The 26102-nt window shown below is 38.1% G+C and overlaps 1 protein-coding gene across 7 annotated transcripts in view; it reads right to left on the minus strand.

The window, feature by feature from the left end:
• Positions 1-911: 911 nt before the first annotated feature.
• Positions 912-26102, minus strand: part of fat1a (FAT atypical cadherin 1a) — a 101742-nt gene continuing 76551 nt past the window's right edge. For 3 of the 7 annotated variants that reach the window (XM_089132404.1, XM_039685418.2, XM_089132403.1), the window contains 17 exons: positions 25408-25604; positions 24807-24960; positions 21263-21496; positions 19049-19438; positions 18468-18682; positions 17908-18045; positions 17674-17817; positions 16633-16830; positions 13125-13947; positions 12903-13031; positions 11936-12093; positions 10562-11018; positions 10323-10476; positions 9364-9474; positions 8506-9149; positions 8257-8394; positions 912-2512 (listed from right to left, as the gene is read on the minus strand). In XM_089132404.1, the coding sequence (XP_088988530.1) occupies positions 1836-2512; positions 8257-8394; positions 8506-9149; positions 9364-9474; positions 10323-10476; positions 10562-11018; positions 11936-12093; positions 12903-13031; positions 13125-13947; positions 16633-16830; positions 17674-17817; positions 17908-18045; positions 18468-18682; positions 19049-19438; positions 21263-21496; positions 24807-24960; positions 25408-25604 (4961 nt within the window). In that variant the 3' untranslated portion in view covers positions 912-1835. Of the gene's footprint in view, positions 2513-3777; positions 3814-4243; positions 4304-7249; positions 7311-8256; positions 8395-8505; positions 9150-9363; positions 9475-10322; positions 10477-10561; positions 11019-11935; positions 12094-12902; positions 13032-13124; positions 13948-16632; positions 16831-17673; positions 17818-17907; positions 18046-18467; positions 18683-19048; positions 19439-21262; positions 21497-24806; positions 24961-25407; positions 25605-26102 lie in introns of those variants that run through there. The other 4 variants (XR_016168903.1, XR_016168902.1, XR_016168901.1 and 1 more) reach the window with 4 other exon arrangements.

The following is a 26102-nucleotide window of genomic DNA, read 5'->3' on the forward strand; positions in this document are numbered from 1 at the left end:
TTGATCAGTTATTTTAGAATACCGATCAATACGGAGCTTAGATACTTTCAATATTGTATAAAGGAATTTATCTACAAGGTGAAGTATCTGCTAATGATGTAAGCAGTGAGATGGCTTCCAGTGAGTGTTATCTCCCTCTGCTGCTCTGAACAAGTGTTCCTGGAATAAATATTACTTGCAATATTTTGTCTAAAATAAAAGTTCCTTTTTTATTAAACTGTCACATAAAGAATTATAGCCTAACATAATGGTCAAATGCATATTGGTTGAACTGTATAAAAGCAATATTGCTTCTATAATAGCACACACACCAGGAAACAAACTTATATATTTTTTTACCAGTCACCTGGGAATTGTATAAGGATATTAACTCAGTAAGATATCTTCAAACAATAAATACCCCAATTCAACATAAACTGGAGGTTGAATTCACTGTTTCTGGTCTTTTTGTAGTCACATTATAATTTCAACTTTAGTTCATTTATTTGATAAGCAGCCATAAAAAAGTGAGGCACGATTAGCAAATTAGCAAGTAACATAACTCATAACAAAAATCTCTTTATATATTTGTCAGAAACTGATTTATGTTCATTTTCTTTTTGTAGCCTATTGTATGAAGGGTTTTCAAATAGTGTTTTGTGAGATTCATCCATACAAGTGCGTTAACAGGAACTTCTCATCTCAGATGTTATGTAGCTATCAGTAAACAACTGCAATCCAATTATTTTCATGTCATAATATTTTCATGAAACTAAAATAAACATCAAAAGATCATTCCGTTTCCCTTGTAGTCTCTAAATTCGACTGCTTGAATCACAGATCAACACATTCAAGCATTGCTGTCCATTTACACACGTGGTCAAGTTCAATATCTGTGTATAAAAAGTAAATAAATACATGCAAAACAAACACCCATTTTAGAGAATAATTTATTGCCAGTAGTAAAGCAGTTAAGCTAGTGGCAGTATTTAATAAAAATCATAAAACAAGACCATAGCATTGCTCACACACACACAGACCCTGAAAAAGTCACATGTCTGTGAATAATCTCGCACTATAAATATATTGTGTCCCATTTTCATGGTCAAAAAATAAAGATGTTCCAAAGTCACAATTTACAAACAACAAATTTAAAAAAAAAGAAAAGAAAACATAACACATCACAAGAATATGCAGACGTCCATCAGATGATCCTTTCAGAAATGAACGTGTTGTGACAATCACACATTCATATCCTTTACATTATTATTTATTTTTTAACTTTTTAGACTCTTTGCTTGTGAATGAACATACAGTAAGGCTGATAATGACACACCATTTGAGTTGGTATACTACTTTTTCCTGTCTTTCTTTTTTTTTGGAAAAGAAAAGCAAAAAATATCTACAGAAACCTAGTAAAACCTTGAAATCAAAACTGTACATTCAAATTTACATTACAAATGACTGAGGATTTGTATTTAAAATAAAAAAAACAACAGTTTGCATGGTTGTATCAATGAAAATACAGATATCACCTTTGAAATGATGCTTTTTCTCTCATTATCCATGACAAGTATATCAGTTATAATTGTCTGGGTAACTTGGACATCTCAGCATGATCTTGTGCATGATGGCCGATATCATTATTTAATGCTCTCTTCCAATACTTTCCAAAAACCCCTTTTCAGTGAGATCCAGTATACGCAGTGTGCGTTTGGATGTTTGGCATTTGTTAAGTGTAAGACTACTTTTGTGAACTGCGAATGTCGTGTGGTTATGGTTTAAACACAGTCAGTCAGTATCCTGTAGCAGGGTTTCATTTAGGCACTTTTGATACTTTTGTGTTGGATCCAGTGTCAGACTTCAGTATGCTGCTGCTGCTGAGAGTCCAGTGGCGGTATGATGAGCCTCTGAAACTGTGCTTCCTCCTCCTCTCCGCCGCTCTCGTAATCACTCATCATCACTTCAGACTCCTCGCAGCAGGCGGACATGTCTGAACAGGACGCCGTGGACGTGTACAGGGACAGTGACATGTTATCGGCAGCAGGGGGGTCGAAGTCGCGGCCGTAGCCCAGTGGGAATCCTCCGCGCCGGTATCCTCCGGTGGAGGATGATGATGTGATGGTGCTGGTGGGGTTGGTCTGGGGTTCGGGGTCTGAAGAGTAATGGTGGTGGGGTAGGAATTGGGTGAGGCTGTAGAGTTGGGGTAAGGGCGGGCGCTGGTGTGCCACGGACCCTCCGGGACTAGAGGGGGCGCTGTTTAGTGCCCGCGTGGTGGACTGCAGTGTGTCGTAGCGCTCCCCGTACACCGGCACGGGCGGAGGAGGGGGCAGGTCATCGTGAGAAGGAAAGTCGTCGGGCGGAGGAGGGAAGTCACTTTCGATGTCGTATCCGCCGGGATAGTAGTCCGTGTCCAGCAGGGTGGGGTCACTGTAAAGGGTGGGTGGGGCCTCCACTACCTCATACTGAGGGAACTCCTGGATTCCAGGAAGTTGAACGCTCGGCATCCAGTCAGATGTGTCCCAATGATAGCCTGTCGGACAAAAACAATAGTAAACATCACAGTGGCAGGCCACAATTTGAACGAAATAAAATCTTGTGATTAGATTTAGGTCACACACTGAAAAAAGGCTGGGGTCAATTCAACTTCAGAGGGGTTGATTTTAGTTTTGAAGTCAACATGAAATGGCATTCAGAACCTGTTTTACGTCTTTCATGTGAAGTACTGAAGTATAAAAAAGGTGGATTTTAATCATTAGGAAATTATTAAATGATAATAACAATCAACACTTTTTTTAAGCTTCTGTCATTATATGCTATTATTGCCATAGTCTCGCGTAGCCAGACCTTCAGACTGTTCCGTGGTCGTGACGTCTGAGGCTGAGACTATTATTGCCATAACCTTTATTATACTAGTATTAAGTGGCATAATATTCACTAATTATTCAAAATGAATAAATAATAAATTAAAAAATAATTATAAAAAAATCATAATTTTTAAATAATAATAATAATAATAAAATAGACGTGATGAAACGGACACACATCTGAAAAAAATGGATTATCCTAAACAAAACAAATTCATGTTCATGGGCAGAGACTTGGTTCTATATATATAAATTATGCATGGATGAATTGTACAGAGTAAGATCTATAATATGCATTTAGAAATTAGAGAAATTGAAAGATCATTATAGATATATATAATTGGTCAAATGACAAATTAATCTGTGTACTCCCTGAACAAAAATTGAATTGACTCCAACCCTTTTCATAAACCACTCAAGTTAATCATTAAACCAACAGCATGCAACGTCAGTATCACACCAACACACTGCAGATGCATTCAGCTTAACACTAATATTACTGGAGTGCACTCATATACACACCACACATGTGCACACACAATAATTCAAAACATGTCTACATATTCTATACACAACTTTGACAGAATATGACAATTAGTCTTAGATTACTTTTTACACAATATATTATTAGGAGAAGTCTTTTATGGTTATTATCATATAGTTTGGGGGGATTTGAGGAAGACATCACTAAGTTAAACTGGGAACAACACAAAGCATAAAAACAAAACTTTTTTAATGCTGTGACAAAAATCGCACAAAACTACCAAAAGAAAGTTGATTTGAAAAGGTGAGTTGATTTGACACTATTTTTGTCACAGATTTGTGGACATGCAGTTTTATATAGAAGGGGTAACCAAGCCAAAAAAAGTCAACAAAAATATCAAATGTATAAGGCTTCAGGCAAATTGTACAAAAAAATAAAATAAATCACCTCTTGGGTTCTTGTGTTCATGAGCCGAGAATGACTCTTTAGACAAAAAGCAAACAGAATTGCAGAGAAAAGAGAAAGAGAAAATGTCAAATACAAGGAGATCGAAGAATACAGTGGAAAAAAAGAATGCAAGAGGACGTCGTGGATACAAGGTATGAGATGATCTTCATGCCATTTGCTTACACAGAAATACTGTTTCATATCACAGATTGGAGGAAAAAGTGAAATTAGTCTAGGCAAGATCATAATTTTCCATCTCAAATTAGCTGAACACTAATCAAATGAGGCACCTGATTGGCTAATGAGGCATTGATTGAAATTTTCCAAATGTGATTAATCTTTTGTAATCTCTCTGTCTCTTTAGATGAGGTATGGGTGAAGAAAATGGCATTTTGGACAGCTAATAATCACCCACCAAACAATAAAACAGACACTCTTAATCAGCAATGAAGCAGCAAAAGAATACCTTCTTTCTCCACCGAGTCAACAACAGAGCTGACACGGTGGATTACTGTCACTAGGGAGGCTTGTAAGAAGGGCAGATAAAAGAAATGTAACATTAATTTTTCAGAAGTAACCATGACAGGAAAGAAACACTAGAAGTCAAGACTGCAAGGGAAAGAGTAAACAGAGACAAAAGCGTTTCTTACGATGAGACGTTGCATTCTGACATCTGACACAACTGATGGATTTGATTTCATTTACCACTAGCACGTCTGAACAACAGATACTAACTCAGGTTTTATGGGATTCTGGTTTCTGACAATGGCGTGATCTGAGGGATGGGTAAATGGCAGAGGGATTTGGTTGTGTCCATAAGGAACACGTCTGGGTTGAGTTTCTGGTGGAGGAGAGTGGGAGTGACGGCTGACGTTGTGCTCATGGTTACACACATTAACAGAGAGATGGAAGGAAGGATCAGGACAATTCTCAAAGATAAAAGAGAACAAAGATACTCTCTGGCCCCAAGCCAAAACCAACAGATGGAGGGAAATGAAATAAGCATGGTTGACGCTTTAGAGGAATATGCGGGTACAAGTCCATAAGGAAATATGGATAATCGGTTCAATATAGTGCATTAGTATATATCAGAGATTTATTGGGGCAGTTGTTAGGTCAAGATCAGGGGTTGAAAAGGTCAAATGAGGGTCAAGCTTCAAAGGTTAGATGAATTCATCCCTCTCACATGACTTCCGTCAGGGCTTCAACTAGGTGTGTTTAAAACTACAGATCAAAATCCACTAACAGATTAGACACATTGCCTTAGCACACAGTCACACTGTGCTCATGAATTTAAGAACACCTGAATGGAGGGAATACGATTGAGTTTGTCTTTTGATTGTTATAGTAGACTAAAATTGGAATAAAAATAAAGCTACATAGAAATATTTAAATAAATAAAAACGATTAAAACTACGGAGGCGTATTGCATTCACTTGAAGAAAAAAAATCTACTCTGTTTTTCTGAATTAACGAGTCAATTTTTCATGAGAAAAAAAATGTCTCTGTTTATCTGAATTAATGAGTTAATTTTTCATGAGAAAAACTTTTTTTGCTCTGTTTTTCTGAATTAATGAGTTAATTTTTCATGAGAAAAAAATGTCTCTGTTTATCTGAATTAATGAGTTAATTTTTCACGAGAAAAAAATGTTTTGCTCTGTTTTTCTGAATTAATGAGTTAATTTTTCATGAGAACAATTTTTTTTGCTCTGTTTTTCTGAATTAATGAGTTAATTTTTCATGAGAAAAAAAAGTTTTTGCTCTGGTTTTCTGAATTAATGAGTTAATTTTTCGTGAGAAAAAAAGTTTTTGCTCTGTTTTTCTGAATTAACGAGTTAATTCAGAAAAACAGAGCAAAAAAAAAATTCCATGAAAAATTAACTCGTTAATTCAGAAAAACAGAGCCAAAAAAAAAAAAATCCATGAAAAATTAACTCGTTAATTCAGAAAAACAGAGCAAAATATTTTTTTCTCATGAAAAATTAACTCATTAATTCAGAAAAACAGAGCAAAATATTTTTTTCTCATGAAAAATTTACTCATTAATTCAGAAAAACAGAGCAAAAACTTTTTTTCTCATGAGAAATTAACTTGTTAATTCAGAAAAACAGAGCAAAAACTTTTTTTCTCATGAAAAATTAACTCATTAATTCAGAAAAACAGAGTAGATTTTTTTTTTCTTCAAGTGAATGCAATACGCCTCCATATAAAACAGACAAAAGCACATAAAATTGCCAAAACTTAAAATCGAAAATAACAGCTAGGGAATCCACCGATACCAATAATTCTTTATATTTAAAAAAGCCGATAACCGATATATATTAGCCGATAAATCTAAATCCAAATTTTTATATAATTTTTTGAGAGCTTGATTACAAAAACAAAGTCTCATCATTAAAAGCTATGCCTCAAACACACAATTATATTGTTCTCATTATAATTTTATATAGCCAATATACTTGCACTGCTCATGTTGCACTGAACCATATTTTCTTTTTTCGAAGTGATTCCTATCATATTTCAAGTAATTCAAAACCATCATGGTGATCAGTGCGCATCTGGAGTGTCTCAGCTGAAGGAATTTAATTGGCTTTAATATATCGGATAACGTTAACAATAAAAATTAGCATATATGTTAGCCGATACCGATATGGTGGCTGATATATCGTGCATTTCTACGAAAAGCCAATTCAAAATATGAATAAATACTATAATAGTACATAAATATTAATAAAATGACAACCCTAGCTTCAACAAGCATCATTCACTGATTTGATCGACCAATCTAACATGTATAATATGACGATTATTCTCAGAGTATGATGATACACACCTTTGACTAGATATGCACTGAATCAGTGTCTCTTTTGTCTTGTTTTCCTTTTTGCACTGGCCTCATAATGACATCTTAACGATTTGTCTGCTAAAAATTAGCTTCGTTAGAAAGGTCAGCAGAAAATGGTTCGAAGCTGAAACAGTTTATACTTTAATCACTGTTACAATGTTTGACTTGACCGCACACTATAGCTTGACAGTTTGAGCCCTGCAGTTCACCGCACTGGGGAATTCTGCCATGAGTCATGTGAAAGGGCCTTCAGATACAGTTATCGGGATCAACAGAAATGATGTGCTGGCGACCCATCATGTGTACTTTTCATACCCTGCTTTTATACTCTGAGCTGATGTCTTCAACCATCCATTGGCTTCATTAAGAGAAAAAGGGAAGGGGTAAAAAAGAGAAGAGATACAAAACATGAATTTTACACAGATAACTAATAGAAATGCTATATAGGTCATTCTCAGATGTTGCCCTGAATTGATGAAAAACGTACGAGAAGTTGCCGAGAGCAACTGCGAAACAAAAAGGTGAGTGGGTTTGGAGGGAAGACACGCTTTCTTCTTTTTATGCATTGAGAATTTCACGGGGCTTTTAGTGATCACTTCCTTTCACCGTGGGCGAATGTTCACTTACGAGCAGGCCTCTATTTAAAACCTTGCTCTGTGTCTGTGGTGAGATTTGATCCAAATGGGAGCTGAAGCCCCAGTGCAGCGATAAGGAAGAGAGAGAGAAACGACATAACACATGACCCAAAACATATCACCCGTTACACTCAGTTACATCAGTAAAATAAAGAAAGACAGGGTTAGCAGATGCACAGAAAAAAAGAACAAAAAAAAAACCATCAACCATATAATGAACTGTATTACACAGGGGTCTGTCTACTAAGAAGAGCATGCAAGAAATTTAGGGTATGTTCAGAATATCACACGAACACTACGTATACTGTTGACCTCTAGTATGCCGAATTATCAGAAATAATATCAGATACTTATATCAAAGTTTTAACACAAAAAATGGATTTAACCGGCAATATTACAGTTTTATATAAAAGGTAATAACTAAATACTGCTCAACCTAAACAAGTAATGTAACGTAGTAGAGTGTAGCACATACTACTTTACTTGCAAACGCTGGACTGGTGAAAAAGGACTCTAATGTCTATGGTAACATCCTAAACCATAAAAAGAACCATAAAAAAAACATTTATTAAAAAAAAACAAAAAAAAAAACAACTTTAGTTCTAATAATAAAAAAAGTTTTGACAAAGACAAAAGAATTATTTCACATTTCAGCCTTTAAGCTATTTTTTTTCTTAAGAAAAAAGTCAAAATGATAAGTTATATATAAGATTTCGCAGTCAGATGAGTTTGCAGTTATGGCTACTACTATTTAAAACCCTTTTTTTGCACACAATTATTTTAAATTGTCTGTCTGTACGTCGCAGTATGTAGTATGCAGTACACCAGTGCTCCATTCAAAACATAGCCTTTTATTATTTTTATCTTGTTACAGAGAAACATTCTATATAAATAATTCTGATATCTGTGAAAAAAAGCATAAAAACATGCCATGGATTTCACTTATAATTTGCAGTTTAACTGGCTCGTTACGCCCTATCTGTGTAAAAGCAAACGTACCATTGTCGTCACAGGACTCGGACTGGAAGGAGCTGAGAGAGTGGACCTCAGACATGCTGCCTCTGGTGTTGTAAGGATGACAGGCACTGTCCTCCGCCATTTTCTTATTTAGACACGGGTCCAAGTCCACTACTTTAGCTGTGAGAAGACAAAAACAGTCACAGAAGCTTACTTACTGAGCACATGAAATAGATTAAATAGACTGAAGTCACATGCACAACAGTTGGATTACAGATTCTCCATAAGTACCATCGTAGTCGTAATCCCAGCTGGGCTTCTGTATGGAGTCGCTGTCAGACACCGAGTTGGAGGGTGGTGGAGGAGGCAGGTTAGGCGCCACACTACAGACAGCCACCGTCTTCCTGTGCCCGTGCACAGAGTCGGGGTTGAATGTGCTGAATTCTGGGTGTTCCGGTATGGCTGAGCCCTCAAAGGAGTTGCGGTCTAGATTGTTGCGGGAGTCGCTTGGAATGCTGGGTGTGTACGAGATGGGCCGTACGGGGACCTGCGGCGGGATGTCGGAGTAGATGTTCTTGTTGAGTTTGGAATCGAAGTATGGTCGATGGAGGAAAGCGTGGGGGGCCCCTGTGCCCACCCTGAGATTGTCGTCGTCGTCAGATTTGGATTTTGAGCGCCGACAAATGCGCTTGCGAATCATGACGAAGAGAAGGACAAGAAGAAATATGCTGGCGATGAAAACAACGATTCCGATTACTTCCTCCAGCCCGATGTTCCAAGATGTGGAGACAAATTCGTTGCGGATTTCGGAACGGAGTTCACAATGCTGCCCGCTGTAGCCCGTGGAGCAGTTACAGTTGAAGGAGCCGTATGTGTTCTGGCAGTGACCATTGCCACAAGGGTTCTTCAGACACTCATCTACATCACTGAGGCACCTAAACACATAAACATGGCATCGGTAAGAAATCTCTTTTGCTCACCAATGCCGTTTGGATAAATATAGAGCAAAAACTGTAATGTTATGAAAAATTATTACAAATTATTAAATTTTTTTTTTTAAATATATTATAAAATGTAATTTATAAATGTGACGGTAAAGCTGAATTTGTAGCAGTCTCATTGGTTCATGAGATGGATCAAAATATTTACCTGTCTCCTTGAAAACCTGCTTCACACTCACAAACAGGGCCATCCAGGCTATCAATGCACTTGCCACTGTTCTTACACGGGTTATCTGTGCAGTATGGACCCACCTGACACCTGATAAAAAATGAATATGAGCCAAATTGTCAGTCAGAATCAGAAACTTCTCACACGCACACATTTAAATAAACTTTAAACACGAAAGAACGGTTTGGATAGTTTTTAATTGCAGTAGAAGAGAAAATTGATTCTGTCTTGCTGAATTAAATCTGAATACCAATCGCATTGCGTCCCAAAGCTTCTGATTAAATTTCCAATTTAACAGGAATTACTGAGAATGCCGCATGGAGCTCTGAAGTATTTTTCTTATGTTTGAGTCAGACTATGCATATTAATGAAGTTTAATTAATGAAAATATTGACAGAGCTTACTTTTACTTGGCTACATATCTAGAGTATACACAATGTCTTTAAAAAAACACTAATTTAATCAAATATCAAACTTATCAAACAATTTGACTTTGCACTACATCCTGTTCTTCTTCGTTAGTCTAATTATTTTATCATTTAAAAAGAAAAAGCATGACATGTAACATCTGTCACATAATAGAGAATGATGAATATGTGTGTATTCTGAAAGTGTACAGCTGCCCAAAAATATCTGGACACTGAAGCCACTCTATGGCTTTATATTAAAGTTATCAAATAAAATAAAATATTAATTATTACATTTAAAACAAAAAGTATCTGAACACTATTAGAAAATACAGAAACGTTTTCTGAACATGTCTACAGACAATGCTATGAATTTACACCTAAATCTCCTAAAAACCACCAAGACCTGGCATAATTTGTTTGCCTGCCATATGATTTGATATTGTTATCTAACGCAATTAAATGAATGAATTTATAATCGTGGCTAAGTGTCTGAATAATTTCTGGGGTCACATGTGCATGTGCTCTTACCGTTGGCCAGAGTATTGTCCTCTGCACTGGCAGTAAAAGTCTCCTCCTCGTGGGATACATGTGCCTCCATAGAGACAGGGATTAGAAGCACAGGGGCTGATAGCAACTTCACAGTGAGTACCCATGAACGCAGCAGTGCACTTACAGAAATATCCTACAACAGCACATAAGAGCACAGCATATTAGTCAGTCCTACATATAAACACATTGATTAAAATCCAAAGAAACACCATGCATACCTCCATTAGGCAGTGATGAACATGTGCCTCCATTGGTGCAAGGGTTACTGGAGCAGCCCTGGACTGGAGGAGCCAAGCTGCAGCCAGGAGCCGCTTCGACCAACTCCTCCAGCACTGAGTGAACCCCTCGAACCTGAGACAGTGGCAGCTCCCTCCCATTAAACACAATCCCCTCCAGACAACCCCGCAGCCCATTCACCACAAGTCTTCCCGAGCCGGACGCCGGCCGTGCATGACCCCCAAAGAACATGCTGGTGTCTAGGTTAAGGGTGCGGAGAGTGCCCGGAGCTGTGCCGGAGGCAGCGTGGACCTGATCCAGGACCAGTCGGGCGTAGTTGCCGTCTACCTCAAGTGAGACTGTGTGCCATTCTCCGTCACTGACCTGGGTACTGTGCACGGACACCACACCAGGTCCACTGCCACAGTCAAACTTGTATTGCAGTCGGCCGTTCACAATCTGAAAAAAAAAAAACCCAAAAAAACATGCAGTTTTGTCTTTCATACTGACCTTATGCTAATCAGCAATTGCGTACATCTGAGGTGAAGTTGAAAAAAAGTATCTAAAATGTACTTTAAGCCTATTATTAGTCAATTTTCTCATTCAATTGGATTATTAATTATAATAAAACAATAAATAACTCTTTAAAAATATATAATTATAATATTTACAAAAACAATTTAAAAAACATAAAATAATTATATTTCCCATTAAGTTCTATGTATGAATTTAAATGTATGTCTCAAAACCTAGTAAGTTTTTTAAAAAACTTACGTTTTTGTTATTTTTTTTTTTTTGGTTTAACTTTTTTATATTGTTACTTAAAAATGTATCATTACTATGGGATATGTTAAGATGTCAATTGTAATATTGACTACAATGTTGTTTACAATGTAACAGTGGTGCTCAAAACTCAATAAAATACTAATTATCAAAAAAAAAAAAAAAACTAGTAAGCAACCTAAGGCCATCTAAGCACATGCAACATGTGTGTATTAATATTTATTTTGCACATTTTAGGGCATCAGAGGTATAAATACATAAAAATGTATGTCTAGTTTATTATTTAAAGACAGTTTTTTATTTTTAAACAGCCAAAAGATTAAACTAGGAAATACTTCAGATGTGATATCAAACAGTTAAATATACGCAGAAACAGCTACACATTATAATAATGTAACAGCAGGGAGATGACACTGCTTGCATTTCAGTCCCAGACTCCTTTGCTATATCTGTCAGTTGTGTGGTTTTCCCTCACCAAAGGGGGAATGCGTGAGAAAGAGCTCCCCTCTCTTCTCCCAGCTCCAAAATGACTCCCCTTTCTTTTTTCTCTTCTTTTTTTTGAAATGATTAAGGGGTTAAGAGCACACACTCACCTCCAGTATGCTGTAGTCTGTGCCTTTGGCATACATGACAGTAGCGTGGGTGGAGTACGTTCTCAGTCTGAGGGACAGCTTCATTTCTTCTTTATTCTCGTTCTCCATCAGCCTGTAGCGTGCATACCCATTTCCACTGAATGTTAAGGACTGAGGCTCTACAACACAAAGAGAAAATCAAAACAAGTGATGTTACCCAAAAATACATTTTTAATGCAATTTCCATTGGAATGACATAAGGCAAATTCACACCGCACTGACAGATGCCGACAGACGGCGACAAACACTCCATCGGGTTTTGTCGGATCAGTGTCTCACCCCATTTGGGTCTGTCGGAGCTTGTTTTCGCCAATTGAACATGCTGAATCGGATTTAGAATGCCTGTGACGTGACGTGCTGTAATCTGGACAGTCTGTCGGTGCAGTGTGAATTGGCTTTAACATTCTATCAATCTGATTTGTTTTCTGTAGCACGAGTACAGCAGGATGAATTATGTACTGAAGTTTAATTTGAGCTAGGGCTGGGCGATATGGAGCGAAAACATATATCTCGATATATTTTGCTATATCTCGATATCTTTACAGGAAAAATAACCCATTGTTGCCCCTACCATTGTTTTGTGGGGGCAAGCACAGCACAGAGAAGGCAAAGTGGTAAAATTAGAATTAAATATAAACAACATATCGATATACGATATGTCAAAATCCATATCATTTTTAAAAAATATCTCAAAAATAAATGTATTAAATTAAATGTTTAAAAAATATCTCAAAAATAAATGTATTAAATTGATCAAAAGTGACAGTACAACTTTTATAAAATATCTCGATATATTTTAAATATCGAGATATCGCCCACCCCTAATTTGAGCAATACTGAATAAAAGGATGGGATTTCAATACAGTACTTTAATAAAGAGTGTGAGTTGCAATAAGGTGCATGCAGGCAAAGAAATGTGTGTTCATACCTGAGCACTCCTGGTTTCCCTCAGGACAAATGCATCTGAATTTGGTGTGCATGGGGTCTTCTACACACTCCATGCCATCAGGACAGGGGCTTCCCTCACACAGTTTACTCAAGACAGGACACTCAGCTCCTATAATCACACATAAAAGGTTACCATGCTAACATTATCTCTTCCCTGGAAATGAAATACATTTTTTGTAATATTTTGTATCTGCATATTTACCTTCACAGAGACATTTGGATGTGCGCATGTGACGTGGAGTAACGAAACTAATCCTGGCAGTGCTGTAGGCCGACACAGCTCCCGTCTCCAAAGAAACCGTCTCTTGACAGTAACTAAGCGGACAGTCCAAACCGGCACAGAGTTTCTTTACAACTCGTACAATACGGACACCGGTCATCTCTTCGATTACCCCAACTGATGCGTTCAGCTTCCTGTACACCACTTCCTGGGGCTGGAATGGACTTCCTGACCTCTCTAGAGCTAGAAGTACTTCCAGGTCACCGGACGCATCAGCAGCAGGTTGCAAGCTGACCAACTGTACGTCTCCGCGTCTGACACCGGCGATATTCCGCAAAGCCCGCAAAAAGTTGCGCCAATAATCTCCAATAAACTCCTCTGGTGCTATTGCAGAAAAACGCACAGCGAAGGAGTTATCGAGCGCTTGTGCTGTTGCCTGCCGTACATGAATATTGACTCGGGCAGCTGCAGTAAAGCGACCATCTGTCACTGTAATGTTAAGGACGTATTGACCAGCGTCCAGATTCCCACGGGCCACGAGTTTCCCATCGGCATCGGAGATGGAGAAGAGGCCAGAGTTTTCGGAGGCGGAGGAACTATCGGGCGCAAGGCTGTAAGTTAGAGTGTCGTACACATCCTGATCTGTGGCGTGGATTTTACCCAGGACCCCACCTGAATATTCGTCTGTTGCAGTGGTGATAAAGATGTCCAGAGGAAGAATGACAGGAGGGTAAATGCTCTCCTCAATTAAACGAACACTCACAAACGCCGTGGAGACCAACGGTGGTCGACCGCTGTCCGTTACCTAGGGCAAAAGAGTCAAGTATTTCAAGAAAATGGATCGTTTTTACACCCACAAAACAGCATGCATCAAAACCAATAACTATAAAACTTGATTATTAGTCTTTCAACATATGGTGCCAAATGATCAAGTCAGCTGTTTCAAGTGTAATTGAGTGTTAAGAGTAAAAGCCTTTGAACCTTCTGCATGGAGAGGCTGATAATAAGTGCCAGTCACGGTCAGTAGAGGGAGCACTTGAGCCTTTTGGCACAATCGACTATTTGAGTCTCAGCTAATTTCTCAGCACTCTATCACACACACACACAAACAGTTGGAAACAACTGTGGACTAGTGGGTAATGCACTTGCAAGTTTGATTCTGGCTCATATCATTCACTCTTTCTGTCTTCACTTCTCTTTTCACTTTCCCCATTTATATCCCTGGGTCATTCTACAAAATAGGTGTCATTTGTACCCCTAAATAACACACACAACCATTCAAAAGTTCAGGGTAAATTACATTTTTTTTAAATTTTCTTTCGAATGAGTATTACTTTTATTCAGTACTGATGTATTAAATTGATCAAAATTTACAGTACAACTTTTATAACAAAATATTTCTTACAATATTACAAAAGATTTCTATTTCCAGGGCTCCAGACTAACTTTTTTTACTAGGAGCACTGTTGCCCCTGACTGAAAATTTTAGGAGCACAAGCAGAAAATTTAGGGGCACACCTTAAATCAGCTTGCAATGCAATTATTCAAATTTCCCCCAAAATAACTGTAATACTGACAAATTCTTTAATAATAAATAGACTTAACATTATGATATGCTGTTTTATTTTAAGTTCACAGGGCTCCAGACTCAAAGTTGAGGGCAGCATCACCTCAAATGAGAACTCAAGCCGAGTTCTACAAAAAAAAAAAAAAAAGTAAAAAAAATTCTGGTAGCACTGGGGCTGACAATAAATCACTAAGCTTGATTTAGGGTGTAGATGAAATTAACTTTAGTTACTATCGTTTATAATGTCTTAATATTAATTAATAAAAAGTGAAAATATGTAGGCCTATATGGAGTGAAAATAGCCAATAAACATCCTACTGTTTACAATGGTAGCCTATTATTATTATTATTTTTTAAGTGTTTAAATAAGAGTTTTCCAACATCTTTTTTTCGTTTTAGGAAATTTTTTAAAGGATGAACAAAAAATGTGTTGGTAATCACATAAAAAATACATATGATATTATTGAAGTGCTGGGAAAAGATGTGTAGTAGGCTACTTGTAAGCATTTGACTATTTCTTACACATTATCATATTTATGGTTAGAGTTAACTTACTACATTATCCTAAATCCATGGTTCTGTTAGGCTGATTTGTGGACTGGATTCCACGTCAGCGATGTTTGATCTGATATGGTTTATAACTTTGCGCCGAATCGGAGTGTTTCTCACTGGATCTCGTGGTGTTGATGTTATTAATTCTGAGGCGAATTCAATGGATTTCTTCACTGGATCTGCTAATAACAGTGTTGCGTGAGCGAGATCGGCCCGCGACTGGCAAGTTCGGGACTTTATTTTGTCAATGGATCGCTGCGGCAGCTCCACGGTCCTAATCATATATGAGTGCCGTATTTTCGTTCCACTTTCATTTTGTTTGCATTCGTTGCTAGGTAACGACTAACGAGTCGATAGATCGCTGATTGCTCAGACGCACATCAGGTTGTGGTATTTGTCTCCGTCTCCTTCCCACAGACGTTAACGCGCGCTACTCTTGTCACGGATTCATTGACGCGCCCCTTCCACGCTTTACCATGCGTTTAACGTGTGGCAAATTTACTGGTCGCACATGTGCGACTGGATGTAAAATTCAGTCGCACACTCAAATTTTGGTCGCAAAATGCGACCATTTGGTCGCAGTCTGGAGCCCTGAAATTTCAGATAAATGCTGTTCTTTTCAACTTCTATTCTTTCTAATTTTGATGCTCTTTCTAAAACGTATCACAAATTCAATAACAATTTTAAGAAACTATTTTCAACATTGATAATAATAAGAAATGTTCCTTGAGCACAAAATTAGCAAAATAGAATGAATGATCATGATACACTCTTAGCACTACGTATTTGGAACCCCTAAAAGGTTCTATACACTCTTATAAAAGGGTTCCTCTGCGTTCTAAATAGAACCCTGGGGTTCCATACTTGGCCAATAGAACCTTTTACAAAAATGGTTATATATAGAACCATTTTGGAGATCCATATATGAAGCGGGGGATGGAACCATTTCTGGTTCTAAATAGAACCATTTCTTCTAAGAGTGTACATTGAAGACAAGAGTAAGATATGTTGAAAACTTTGAATAAATAACTCATGTTTTAATGCAGTTTTTACTGTATTTGTTATCTATTAATTTCAGCCTTGGTCAGAATAAGATTTATTACAATGGAAACAGAACACCCAGAAGAGGTGTTGACAGGGACAAAGACTGCTGCAATTATTTCCTTATAGGTCCACTCCTCTGCTCAGCTTTTCATGCCTGCTCCTTCATCTTACACTATTACCAATGCCTGACCTGTGCGGGGAATACTGAATAAGCTTCACCTCTGCTCTATGGCTCAACTATCCCTTCAGACGTCCAATGAAAACTGAACAAGACCCCTACAGCTTCAGTTATAGTTGGAGAATAAGAGAGAGAGACTGAGGTCTCACCTGGGCCTGTAGGAGGTAGAACTCTTGGGTCTGGCGGCTCAGCATTTCTGCGGAGACCAACACGCCCTGAGGAGTGATGTGGAAGGCATTGCCCTCGTTCCCACTGATGATAGCAAATGTAAAAGGAGGTCCATTGTGGGAGGCATCACGGTCAGACACAGTCAGCTGGAGAACACTGGTACCTACAGGCTGGTTCTCCTATACAAAATATGCAGACAGTGTTTTATAACATAGACCTACAACACTCACAGTTTCTTTACACTTAAGGAAAATTTGGCATGTCAAACATTTCTTACAACCTAAATTGAGAAGCTATGATTAATTTGATCTGTGCAAGCAAGCACAGACATTTCTGGTGACTAATTCAAAATTTTCCTTTGAGCAATGTTTCAAAGAGAAATGGAAACGGTATTCGCAATGGATTTAACTTCCACAATGCTGAATTTCAGCGATAATCCTTGAGAAATATCCATTTATCCATTGATATTTGATTGCACCAGGAAAAGTAGACTATAATATTACAGTTTTATCTTTTTGGTTCTGTCAAGAAATGGGTCAAGATTGATTAGTTAGGTCATGAATATTTTTTTATTTTTAACCTTTATATTTTGACTCTAAACCAGTGTAACCTTAAATGGATACTCCACTTTTTTTTTTTAGAAATAGGCTCATTTTACAACTCCCCCAGAGTTAAACAGTTGAGTTTCACTGTTTTCATATGCATTCAGATGATTTTCTGATATTTAGTAGAATATCAGTAACCAGAGAGTTTCTGGTCTCATTGACTTCCATAGTAGGAAAAAAAATATACTATGGAAGTCAATGAGACCAGAAACGGTCTGGTTACTGATATTCTTCTAAATATCAGAAAATCGGCTGAATGGATTCGAAAAGGTAAAACTCGACTGTTTAACTCTGGGGGAGTTGTAAAATGAGCCTATTTTCAAAAAAAAAAGTGGAGTATCCCTTTAAGATTAATAAGCATTAGAGTGAAATTATTGACAGTGAAATCACTGTATCATCTCGTTTGAGGACACAGACCTGTATAATGACGCTGTAGTTGGCCTGAGAGAAGAGAGGCGGGTTATCGTTTATGTCAGAGACGTCTACATTGACTGTAGCGCTGCTGGATCGAGCCGGGCTTCCATTGTCAGAGGCCAACACAGTCAGCGTGTAACCTGAAGTCTACAAAACAAACAAAACAAAATGTCATCATTAGGTTTCAGCAACAGACTGTCAATGCACCTGCTGCTAAGACACCTGAGTGTTTTCTACCTTCTCTCTGTCGAGCTGCCGAGCCACCTTGACCTCTCCTCTGACGGGGTCGATGGTGAAAGGACTGCCTTGATTGCCATCAATGATGGAGAAGCGCACCTGATTACTGGTCGGACCATCTGCATCGTCGGCCATGACCTTCACGCACACACAGAAACACACACCTGGTTAAGACAAAGATTGCCACGGACTCAGGTATGCAGCCCCCCTGCATTTCGTCCTTGCTTCGCGAGTCAGTAACTATTGGCTGAGATCCCCAAGGGAAATCAGAAGGCACGCAAGTGAAACCGAGCTCGGTATCGAAGCCTCCCTTTCACACTCACAATTTATATTCAGCATGATAAGACATGAACATCACTAACAAATGAGCAGAGTGAAAGAGAAGACTACAGATTAAAGATTGCTGCGAGTCGCCAAGCTCTGGTTTGACATTGGACTCTGTTTGTTTAGTCTGTGTGTTCTTTGCTCTGTGTTGATTTTTAGGACATGATGTCACACAAAGACCTGCGCATGACACAATAAAATCACAAGTTCTTTAGAAAGAGAAGTCAATGACTCACAGTGAGCACAGTCTTTCCCAGCTCTGCGTCTTCACTGATCACTGCTGAGTAGATGTCTTGGTTGAAGACGGGGCTGTTGTCGTTTACATCAGTCAGGTTGATGTTCACCGTGGCCATGTCGCTGAGTGACGGTGTGCCTCCATCTGTTGCCTCCACTGTTAGATAAAACTCATGTGATGTTTCGTAGTCCAAAGGTTCGATAACAAAGACACCGCCTAGGAAGAAAAATACAATGAGTGTAAATAATAACATCTCTAAATAACATCATATTTTACAAATAATTAAATAAATAATATGAACAATAAATAAATAAATTCATGAATGAACCTCTCTAAATATTTTTTTTTCAAGTAAATAAAATGTAAAAATCAATGAATAGTTGAATGAATAATTCAATGAATAATTTTAATGATGATAGATAAGATAGATAGATAGATAGATAGATAGATAGATAGATAGATAGATAGATAGATAGATAGATAGATAGATAGATAGATAGATAGATAGATAGATAGATAGACAGATAGAATCCTCAAGTGCTGCAGGGATCTCACTAGGTTCATCAAAGCTGCTGTGTTTACCTGTTTTGGGGTCGACGCGGAACGCTCCTCTTTCGTTTCCATTGATAATGGCATACGTAATCTCTGCTCCTGCTTCTGTGTCTCGGCTGGCTGCGTGCACCCGCAACACCTGGGTGCCCATCGGGATGTCTTCAGCTATGGTGGCAGTGTACTCGCGCCGCTCGAAGACAGGAGGGTTGTCGTTAATATCCAAGATGGAAACAGTCACGGTGGTCAGAGAGGAAAGATGGCGCGGGGAACCACGGTCGGTGGCGAGGGCACGGAGGGTGTAGAGCGACTGGAGCTCACGGTCCAGAGGACGATCCAGCTGTACAACGCCCGTCTCCTCATCAATGGAGAAGACACCATCAGCAGAGTCCAGCAGTGAATAGAGGATCTCTGCATTAGAAGCTAAACACACACACACACACAAAGAACAATGAGTTTAATATAGACATGTAATATGTCTGTTTGTTTTATCACACTCTCTCTAAAAAAATGAATCTAGTTAAATACAAAACACACTGTAGCATTGATGATATCTTGATTCTCATTGTCTGACACATATACTGTACCAAAACTGCAATACAAATAAATATATAAGGATATATTGTAACTTAAGCAGCCATTACTCCAGTCTTCAGTCACATGTTCCTTCTAAAATCATTCTAATATGATGAATTGGTGCTCCAGACATATTTCTTATTAAATTTGAAAACAATTGTGCGGCTTAAAATTTTGTGGAAACCATCACACATTTTTTCAAAATTCTTTAATGAACAGAAAGTTACAGAATTTATGGATTTTATCATTTGTAAGATTTTAAAATCCTTACTGTCAATTTAGATGAATCACTGCAAAATAAAAATCTTTAAATCTTACTGATCCAAAACTTTTGAATGGCAGTGTAATTATACAGCAACACTGGCTCTACAAATGACATTTGTCAATTATTCATTAATTTAATGCACAACTGAAACGATCATATTTCCTACAAAGAAAGGAAACCAATTCATTAAGGTTACCCAAAGATCAATACATTTTACAAATTAAACTGCTGTCAAATCAATAGCAAAGCCTCAAGCAGTCATAATGATATGCTAGAACCTATAGTTCGACAGTGTCTCCGTCTCATTTGCTCAACAATATTGACGTATAAATTCGTCCTACAAAGGATTCAGTGGTGAAACCTCTGATCCTGTGCAGCATATTAAGAAGTGTGAAAGAGTGCCACTTATTGTATTGAGAAAAGCACAGCACACACACAAACAAACAAGATGAAGATAGAGTACACTAATCCCTCTAATGCATTTTTGAGTAAGCCTAATTTGTGGCTTGCTAGTACAATTCTATCTATCAAGACACACTCTCTCATTATAGCCAGATAACACAATCCCTTGTGTTTTACAAAGTTTCAGTCAGACTAAATTACTGTAATGCTGCTACTTCATGACTACATGTCTATAGATCTCCCTCTTATAATCATTTAAAGTTTATGGTACAGCTATTATAGGTCATTCCCATAGACCATTGTACAGTAAGTGCAGATAAAACATGTCCTGGATGCGCTCTATAGAGTTTAACTTTCAAAAAGCAACCAGTGATATTAAGGATGTGGCACTGATGCTGAAAAATGAAGGAATAATATTTTTTAGGATGTTTAGGCTGGCCTCAAGTGATAGTATAGAGTCCGGAATTTACACTGAGCACACAATGTGTCTCTTTGAGGATAGAAAGAACAGAACAAAAGAAAGATAAGAGAGGAATCCATGCAAAGGGAAATTTGTGTTCTCTCAGATTAAAGGTTGCTGCTCTGTTTTACTGAGTGTTGGTTTCCTCTCTAATGTACTAACACAACAGATGGCCTCCAACAACCATATTGTTGCAAAACTGGAGAATATCTTGGGAAACACACTTACAAGTACACACAATAGTGACATAAATAAAACATTGTAATAGGCTAATTTGCAGGTGGGAAGGATGGGACTTAAACATCTCTATTTGATTAGCCATTCGTTCGTTTGTGTTAAATAAGAGGAAATCGTGAGTTCAGAGGTGGAAGCAACAGTGTTCTCTTGGCGCTCATGCACAGTCTTCACAAAGATGAACACTTTACTCTATCGCTTAACAGCGATATATTCGTTCCGGTGAATTAACAAAACAAAATGCACACAAATGTGTCCATGCTCTTTACATACAATCACATCTTTGAGATGAACATATTAGAGATCTTACCCGTGTCCAGGTCCGAGGCATACAGGCGGGCCACAGGTGTGTTTATCTCTGTGTTCTCGAACACAGTGAAGGTGTAAGGGTCAGAGGTGAACTGCGGAGCATTGTCGTTAACATCGTCGACTGTGATTTCAACTTCTGCTTCACAAAAGCGTCCACCTCCATCCAGAGCACGCACCTTCATCTTGTGAAGTACTTCTTCCTCACGATCCAGAGGTAGAAGTGTTTTCAATTCACCTGATAATACAAAAACACACTTTACACTGTGTCCTACTCCTAACCAGATGTGATAAGAATGTCACAATAAATAAAAGCTCTTCTAAATTATGGGATTTGATTTATTCTACCCAGCGGTGAACACAGAGTCGTGCTGAGTAGTCCTTCCCTTTATGAAAACTCATTGGTCCAAAATTGGTCATAACTCTGTCAAAATGTGTTGCATCAAAAGATAAAACCTTTTGGTTGCACAACAGTTTCACTTTCAGAAAACCTCTGCATTAACGCAACCCTTTATATTTCAAGTTATGTCATCATTTCACATTTCAAGCCCAATAGACTTTGTTCATCTTCGAAAGGCAAATAAGGATGAAACCTGAAAGATTTCTCATTTGATTGAACATATTTAATGTGATCTATGAATGTGCATTGATCAGTGGTTATATGTGAATAAAAGCCTAAATTATATTAGTTCATCATATAGAGTGATCCCATTGGAATCTTTTTGTCAAAGTGTCAAAATTGTGGTTACATGTACTTTCAGTGGAGGCTAAAATTAAAAAAATGTCTTATGAAATTGGAATAACACAACAAGTATGAGTAAATGATGACATAATTTTCCTTTTTGGGAGAACAAACATATTCTGTGAAATGAATTAGCATAAACTCTAGCTTGTAGGCACCCTGATGCTGCTTCCCCACACAAATAATTTACTGCTCTCTCATTCTTCATGTCTGCAAAGCTGCTTTATGTATATGCATCATAGTTGTCGCTTGCTAAAAACAAAGATTGATGTGGAGGGAATGTTAAACATCAGCTGGCACTGCACTAATGAACAAGATGCAATCTAATTCCACTTCAAACTCTCTCATCTGTCAAGTCAAGACGACACTAAGAATGCCCTTAATAGAAAAGCGAGGGAGACAGTCATCTCTGTGATGAGAAAATGATCTGACCTAATAATTTCAGCAAGCGTGAGCTACATTCAATTAAAGTGGTCACTAATTTAAAACTGCACTTTTCTGTGTCAGCTGTTTGGTGTCGACCTTTTAGCTGGAGCACATCTCAAGAAAGAATGAATGCAATGTGTCCAAAAGTTTCCCCTCGAGGGGAGCTAAAATCATCCTTGTGCTGAGCGGATTTATGAAACAGAAAATATTAAAGAGGAGAGGGGTGGTGAGAAATAGCAAGGGAGGATAAAGTGTAGTCGGCATGTGAGCTGCTCGGAGAGTGAGAAAAGAAGAAAAGGGAAAGTCACCCATGGAAAAGCATCCGCCAGCTTTTAGGGGTCTGGTTGGCTCGAACGAGAGCACTCTTTGCATTGCTAACTTACAATAATGCTCCTCTTCTTTTCCACGATGGAACGAAGGGGGGAAAAAGTGAAGAAAATCCTCCATGCACACTAAACCCACACAGAAGAACAGTAGCACTCCTTCAGTTTGTGAGCCAGCATTCCCTTCCTTCACACTCAGTGTTATCAAAGAGCCAGTGAGTAGCGCCTTTACAAAAGCTTTTGTGTTTTAGCAGTGTGACGCTGTCACAAACCCACTGTTGATTTCTGCACTCTTTCCGGCTGGAACCAATGTTTAATTCACACAGCTGAGAGACAGTTGACTACAGTTAATAGCTGAAGTGGGGCAACACTTGCTGAAATGTTTATTAAAATATTTAGAGTGAGTATGTTTGTGTGAATAAAACAGGCAAGTGAAAAATGTAAAAGAATAATATCAGAAGAAACAGAATTCTGTGCTATCCACTGGAAAACAGTAATAAAAGCCCAAGGGTGTACATTCTTCCCCGGAGTTATACAAGTAATTAAATTAGAAATCATTATGGTTTTAAATGGGATGTGTTTGACTGCAGGCAAAAGCAAATGGTGCTGAAAATGTTCTGTGGGTATGTGGCATATACAGTATTTGCTAGAAATCTTTTGAGTAGTCGTTGAGGGCCAACAGACCCTTCAAAGACACGTCGCAAAGACAGCTTGGTCATGCAGGTTTGCACTACACAGCATCAGGAAGAACAGGCCTTTTTTAACTGAGCATGCAACACAAGTTTTCGTCCAGGCCCTCGTCATTTCTAGGCTTGATTACTGCAATGCTCTTCTGGCTGGACTTCCATCATGTGCAATCAAACTTCTACAAATGATTCAGAACGCTGCAGCACATCTTGTCTTCAGCACGTTACACCTCTCTTTATATCTCTGCACTGGCTACCACTTGCTGCTGGCACAGAGTTCAAGGCATTAACGCTTGCTTTCAGATCTACCATAGGCTCAGCTTCCACCCTCCTACTTCCACTCGCTCTTACGAGTCTATATCCCTACCAGAAGCTTACAATCGGTAAATGAGTGACGACTCGTGGTACCATCAGAGAGAACCACAAAATCACTCTCCAGAAATTTTTTGTTCACGGTTCCTTGCTGGTGGAATGATCTATCCACCTTCATCCCTGACAACATTCAAAAGACAGCTGAAAACTCATCTCTATAAAAAACTTAAGCTTTCCCTTTCATTTAATTCCTCTCTATTCTAGTTTATGCTACTCTAAACAATGTTTGAAACAGTATTTTGAGCAGAATGAGGCCTTATTGTGTTTGTTTGCCTCTTCAAAATGAATCGCTTGCTGTATTCCTCATTTGTATAGTAGTCACTTTGTATAAAAATGTTTGCAAAAAGAATAAACGTAAATGTATTTGTCTGGTTGTTGAGTCAATGATCTTAGAATTGCTGTTCAAAAGTTTGGGCTCGGTAAGATTTTTTTTATGTCTCTTATGCTCACCAAGGCTGCATTTATTTTATCGGAATACATACAGTAAAAACAGCAATAGAGTTAAATCTTTTTTTTTTAAAAATAACTTTTCTATTTTAATATATTTAAAATATAATTTATTCATGAGACACTCTCTTTCAGGATTTTTAATGAATAGAAAGTTTAAAAGAACCGCATTTATTTGAAATATAGACATGTTGTAATAAATATTGTCGTTATTATCGTTACTGTCAAATTGCTCAATTTAATGCTTCCTTGCATGAAAACGTATTATCTTACTGACCCCAAACTTTTGAACAGTTGTGTATATAAATATCCACATTTTCAAATGTATTTTTATATACTTTTTTGTTTCTAAGGCTTTATAATGCAAAGGCATGCACAATAATACTACAGCTTTGGCAACGTTCATAATACATATTGACCCAGCTGAGGACCCTCTAACTGCAATAGTGACAGAGTTTGAGTAGGGTCATGGGTACACACAAATCAAACACAACATTTTACCAAAGGTACATTTGGCCTATTTGACATGCACATGCAAATACAAAAGCATACCTGTCTCAGAGTCAATGCTAAAGTGCTCTGATCCAGACCCTAGCAACTCGTATGTGATCTGTGCATTGGAACGGATGTCGGCATCGGTGGCGGAGACCTGCAGGATCAGCCTACCAGCAGGGGAATCCTCTGGGACACTTTCCATATAGAATGACTGCAAACAACAGAAAGGGAAACATGTGACAGGCAGAAGTGACTTCAAAAATGGGATGATAGGGCCAAAACGAAGAGAGAATAATGACAGGACAGAGGAAGAGCTTGGTGACAATTGTAAAGCCAAATTGAAAAGAGGGCTAAAAGATTTTCACCGCAGGAGTTCTATTAAATTACCATTATTCAAAAAGGATCACAATATGTAAAGGAAGCACATTAGCCCTCACAAAACCCTCTCTTAGTGCAAAATCGCTCTCTTTGTTTCTTAAATGCTGCATTTCACATAAGGACCTTTTCAAATCCCTCCTGACATTCTCTCTTTCTCTCTAAGTCTCGTCCCATTTAGCATGCACAGCGGGTAGGCAGCACCCTCCCCTGAACTGACAGAATCAGACTACATGACATTTTGCTTCCCACACACACATACACACAAAACTAACCATCATACCTTCTCACAAATTGGGCTGTTGTCATTGGCATCCAAGACCTTGACTTCAACTACAGCCTTGGCCGTGAAGGTCCCGTCAGTGGCCGTAATGTTTAGTAAGTAATTGTCCCTCTCCTCCCTGTCGAGAGGTTTCTGCACTGAGACCTTCCACTCGCTGTGAGTATGCTCAATGCCAAACTGCCCCAAGGGGTCTCCACCTTCAGAGAGCAAACATGAGAAGTGTCAGTCAAACTAATGAACATGAATAGCAGATAAATTGTCAATATATTTGTGTGGTTTCCTGCAGTATGTGTAGAAGCTAACTCAATATATATCTGTTTTATTTAACAGGTCACTGTGAAATATCAGTGCAATGAATAATCTCCAGCGTTCACTTCTTGTTTTCTTAGACTTCACAACAGTAACACAAAGTGTCTATATAAATAAGTGGCAGTGTGACGACTTGTGCCAATTTCTGTCATCACTCTACGATCAGGCGAAGATGAGTGGATGTAATGAGACTGTTTTCTCTGCCAGAAAGAATTCATCTCATCTAAAGCTTGGCAACGATGTTCGCGCTAATTAATTATCACCAGAGCTGAAACATTCCCACTTTGTGTTAAAAGCGTCATTATAGGAAAATTATCCAGTTTTCCATTTAGAATCTATGAATGATTTAAGTATTCTTTACCCAGAAATCCCTTAAAACGTGACAA

Source organism: Pimephales promelas, chromosome 6, assembly GCF_988280905.1.
Source record: "Pimephales promelas chromosome 6, fPimPro1.hap1.1, whole genome shotgun sequence".
NCBI classification, from domain to species: Eukaryota; Metazoa; Chordata; class Actinopteri; order Cypriniformes; family Leuciscidae; genus Pimephales; species Pimephales promelas.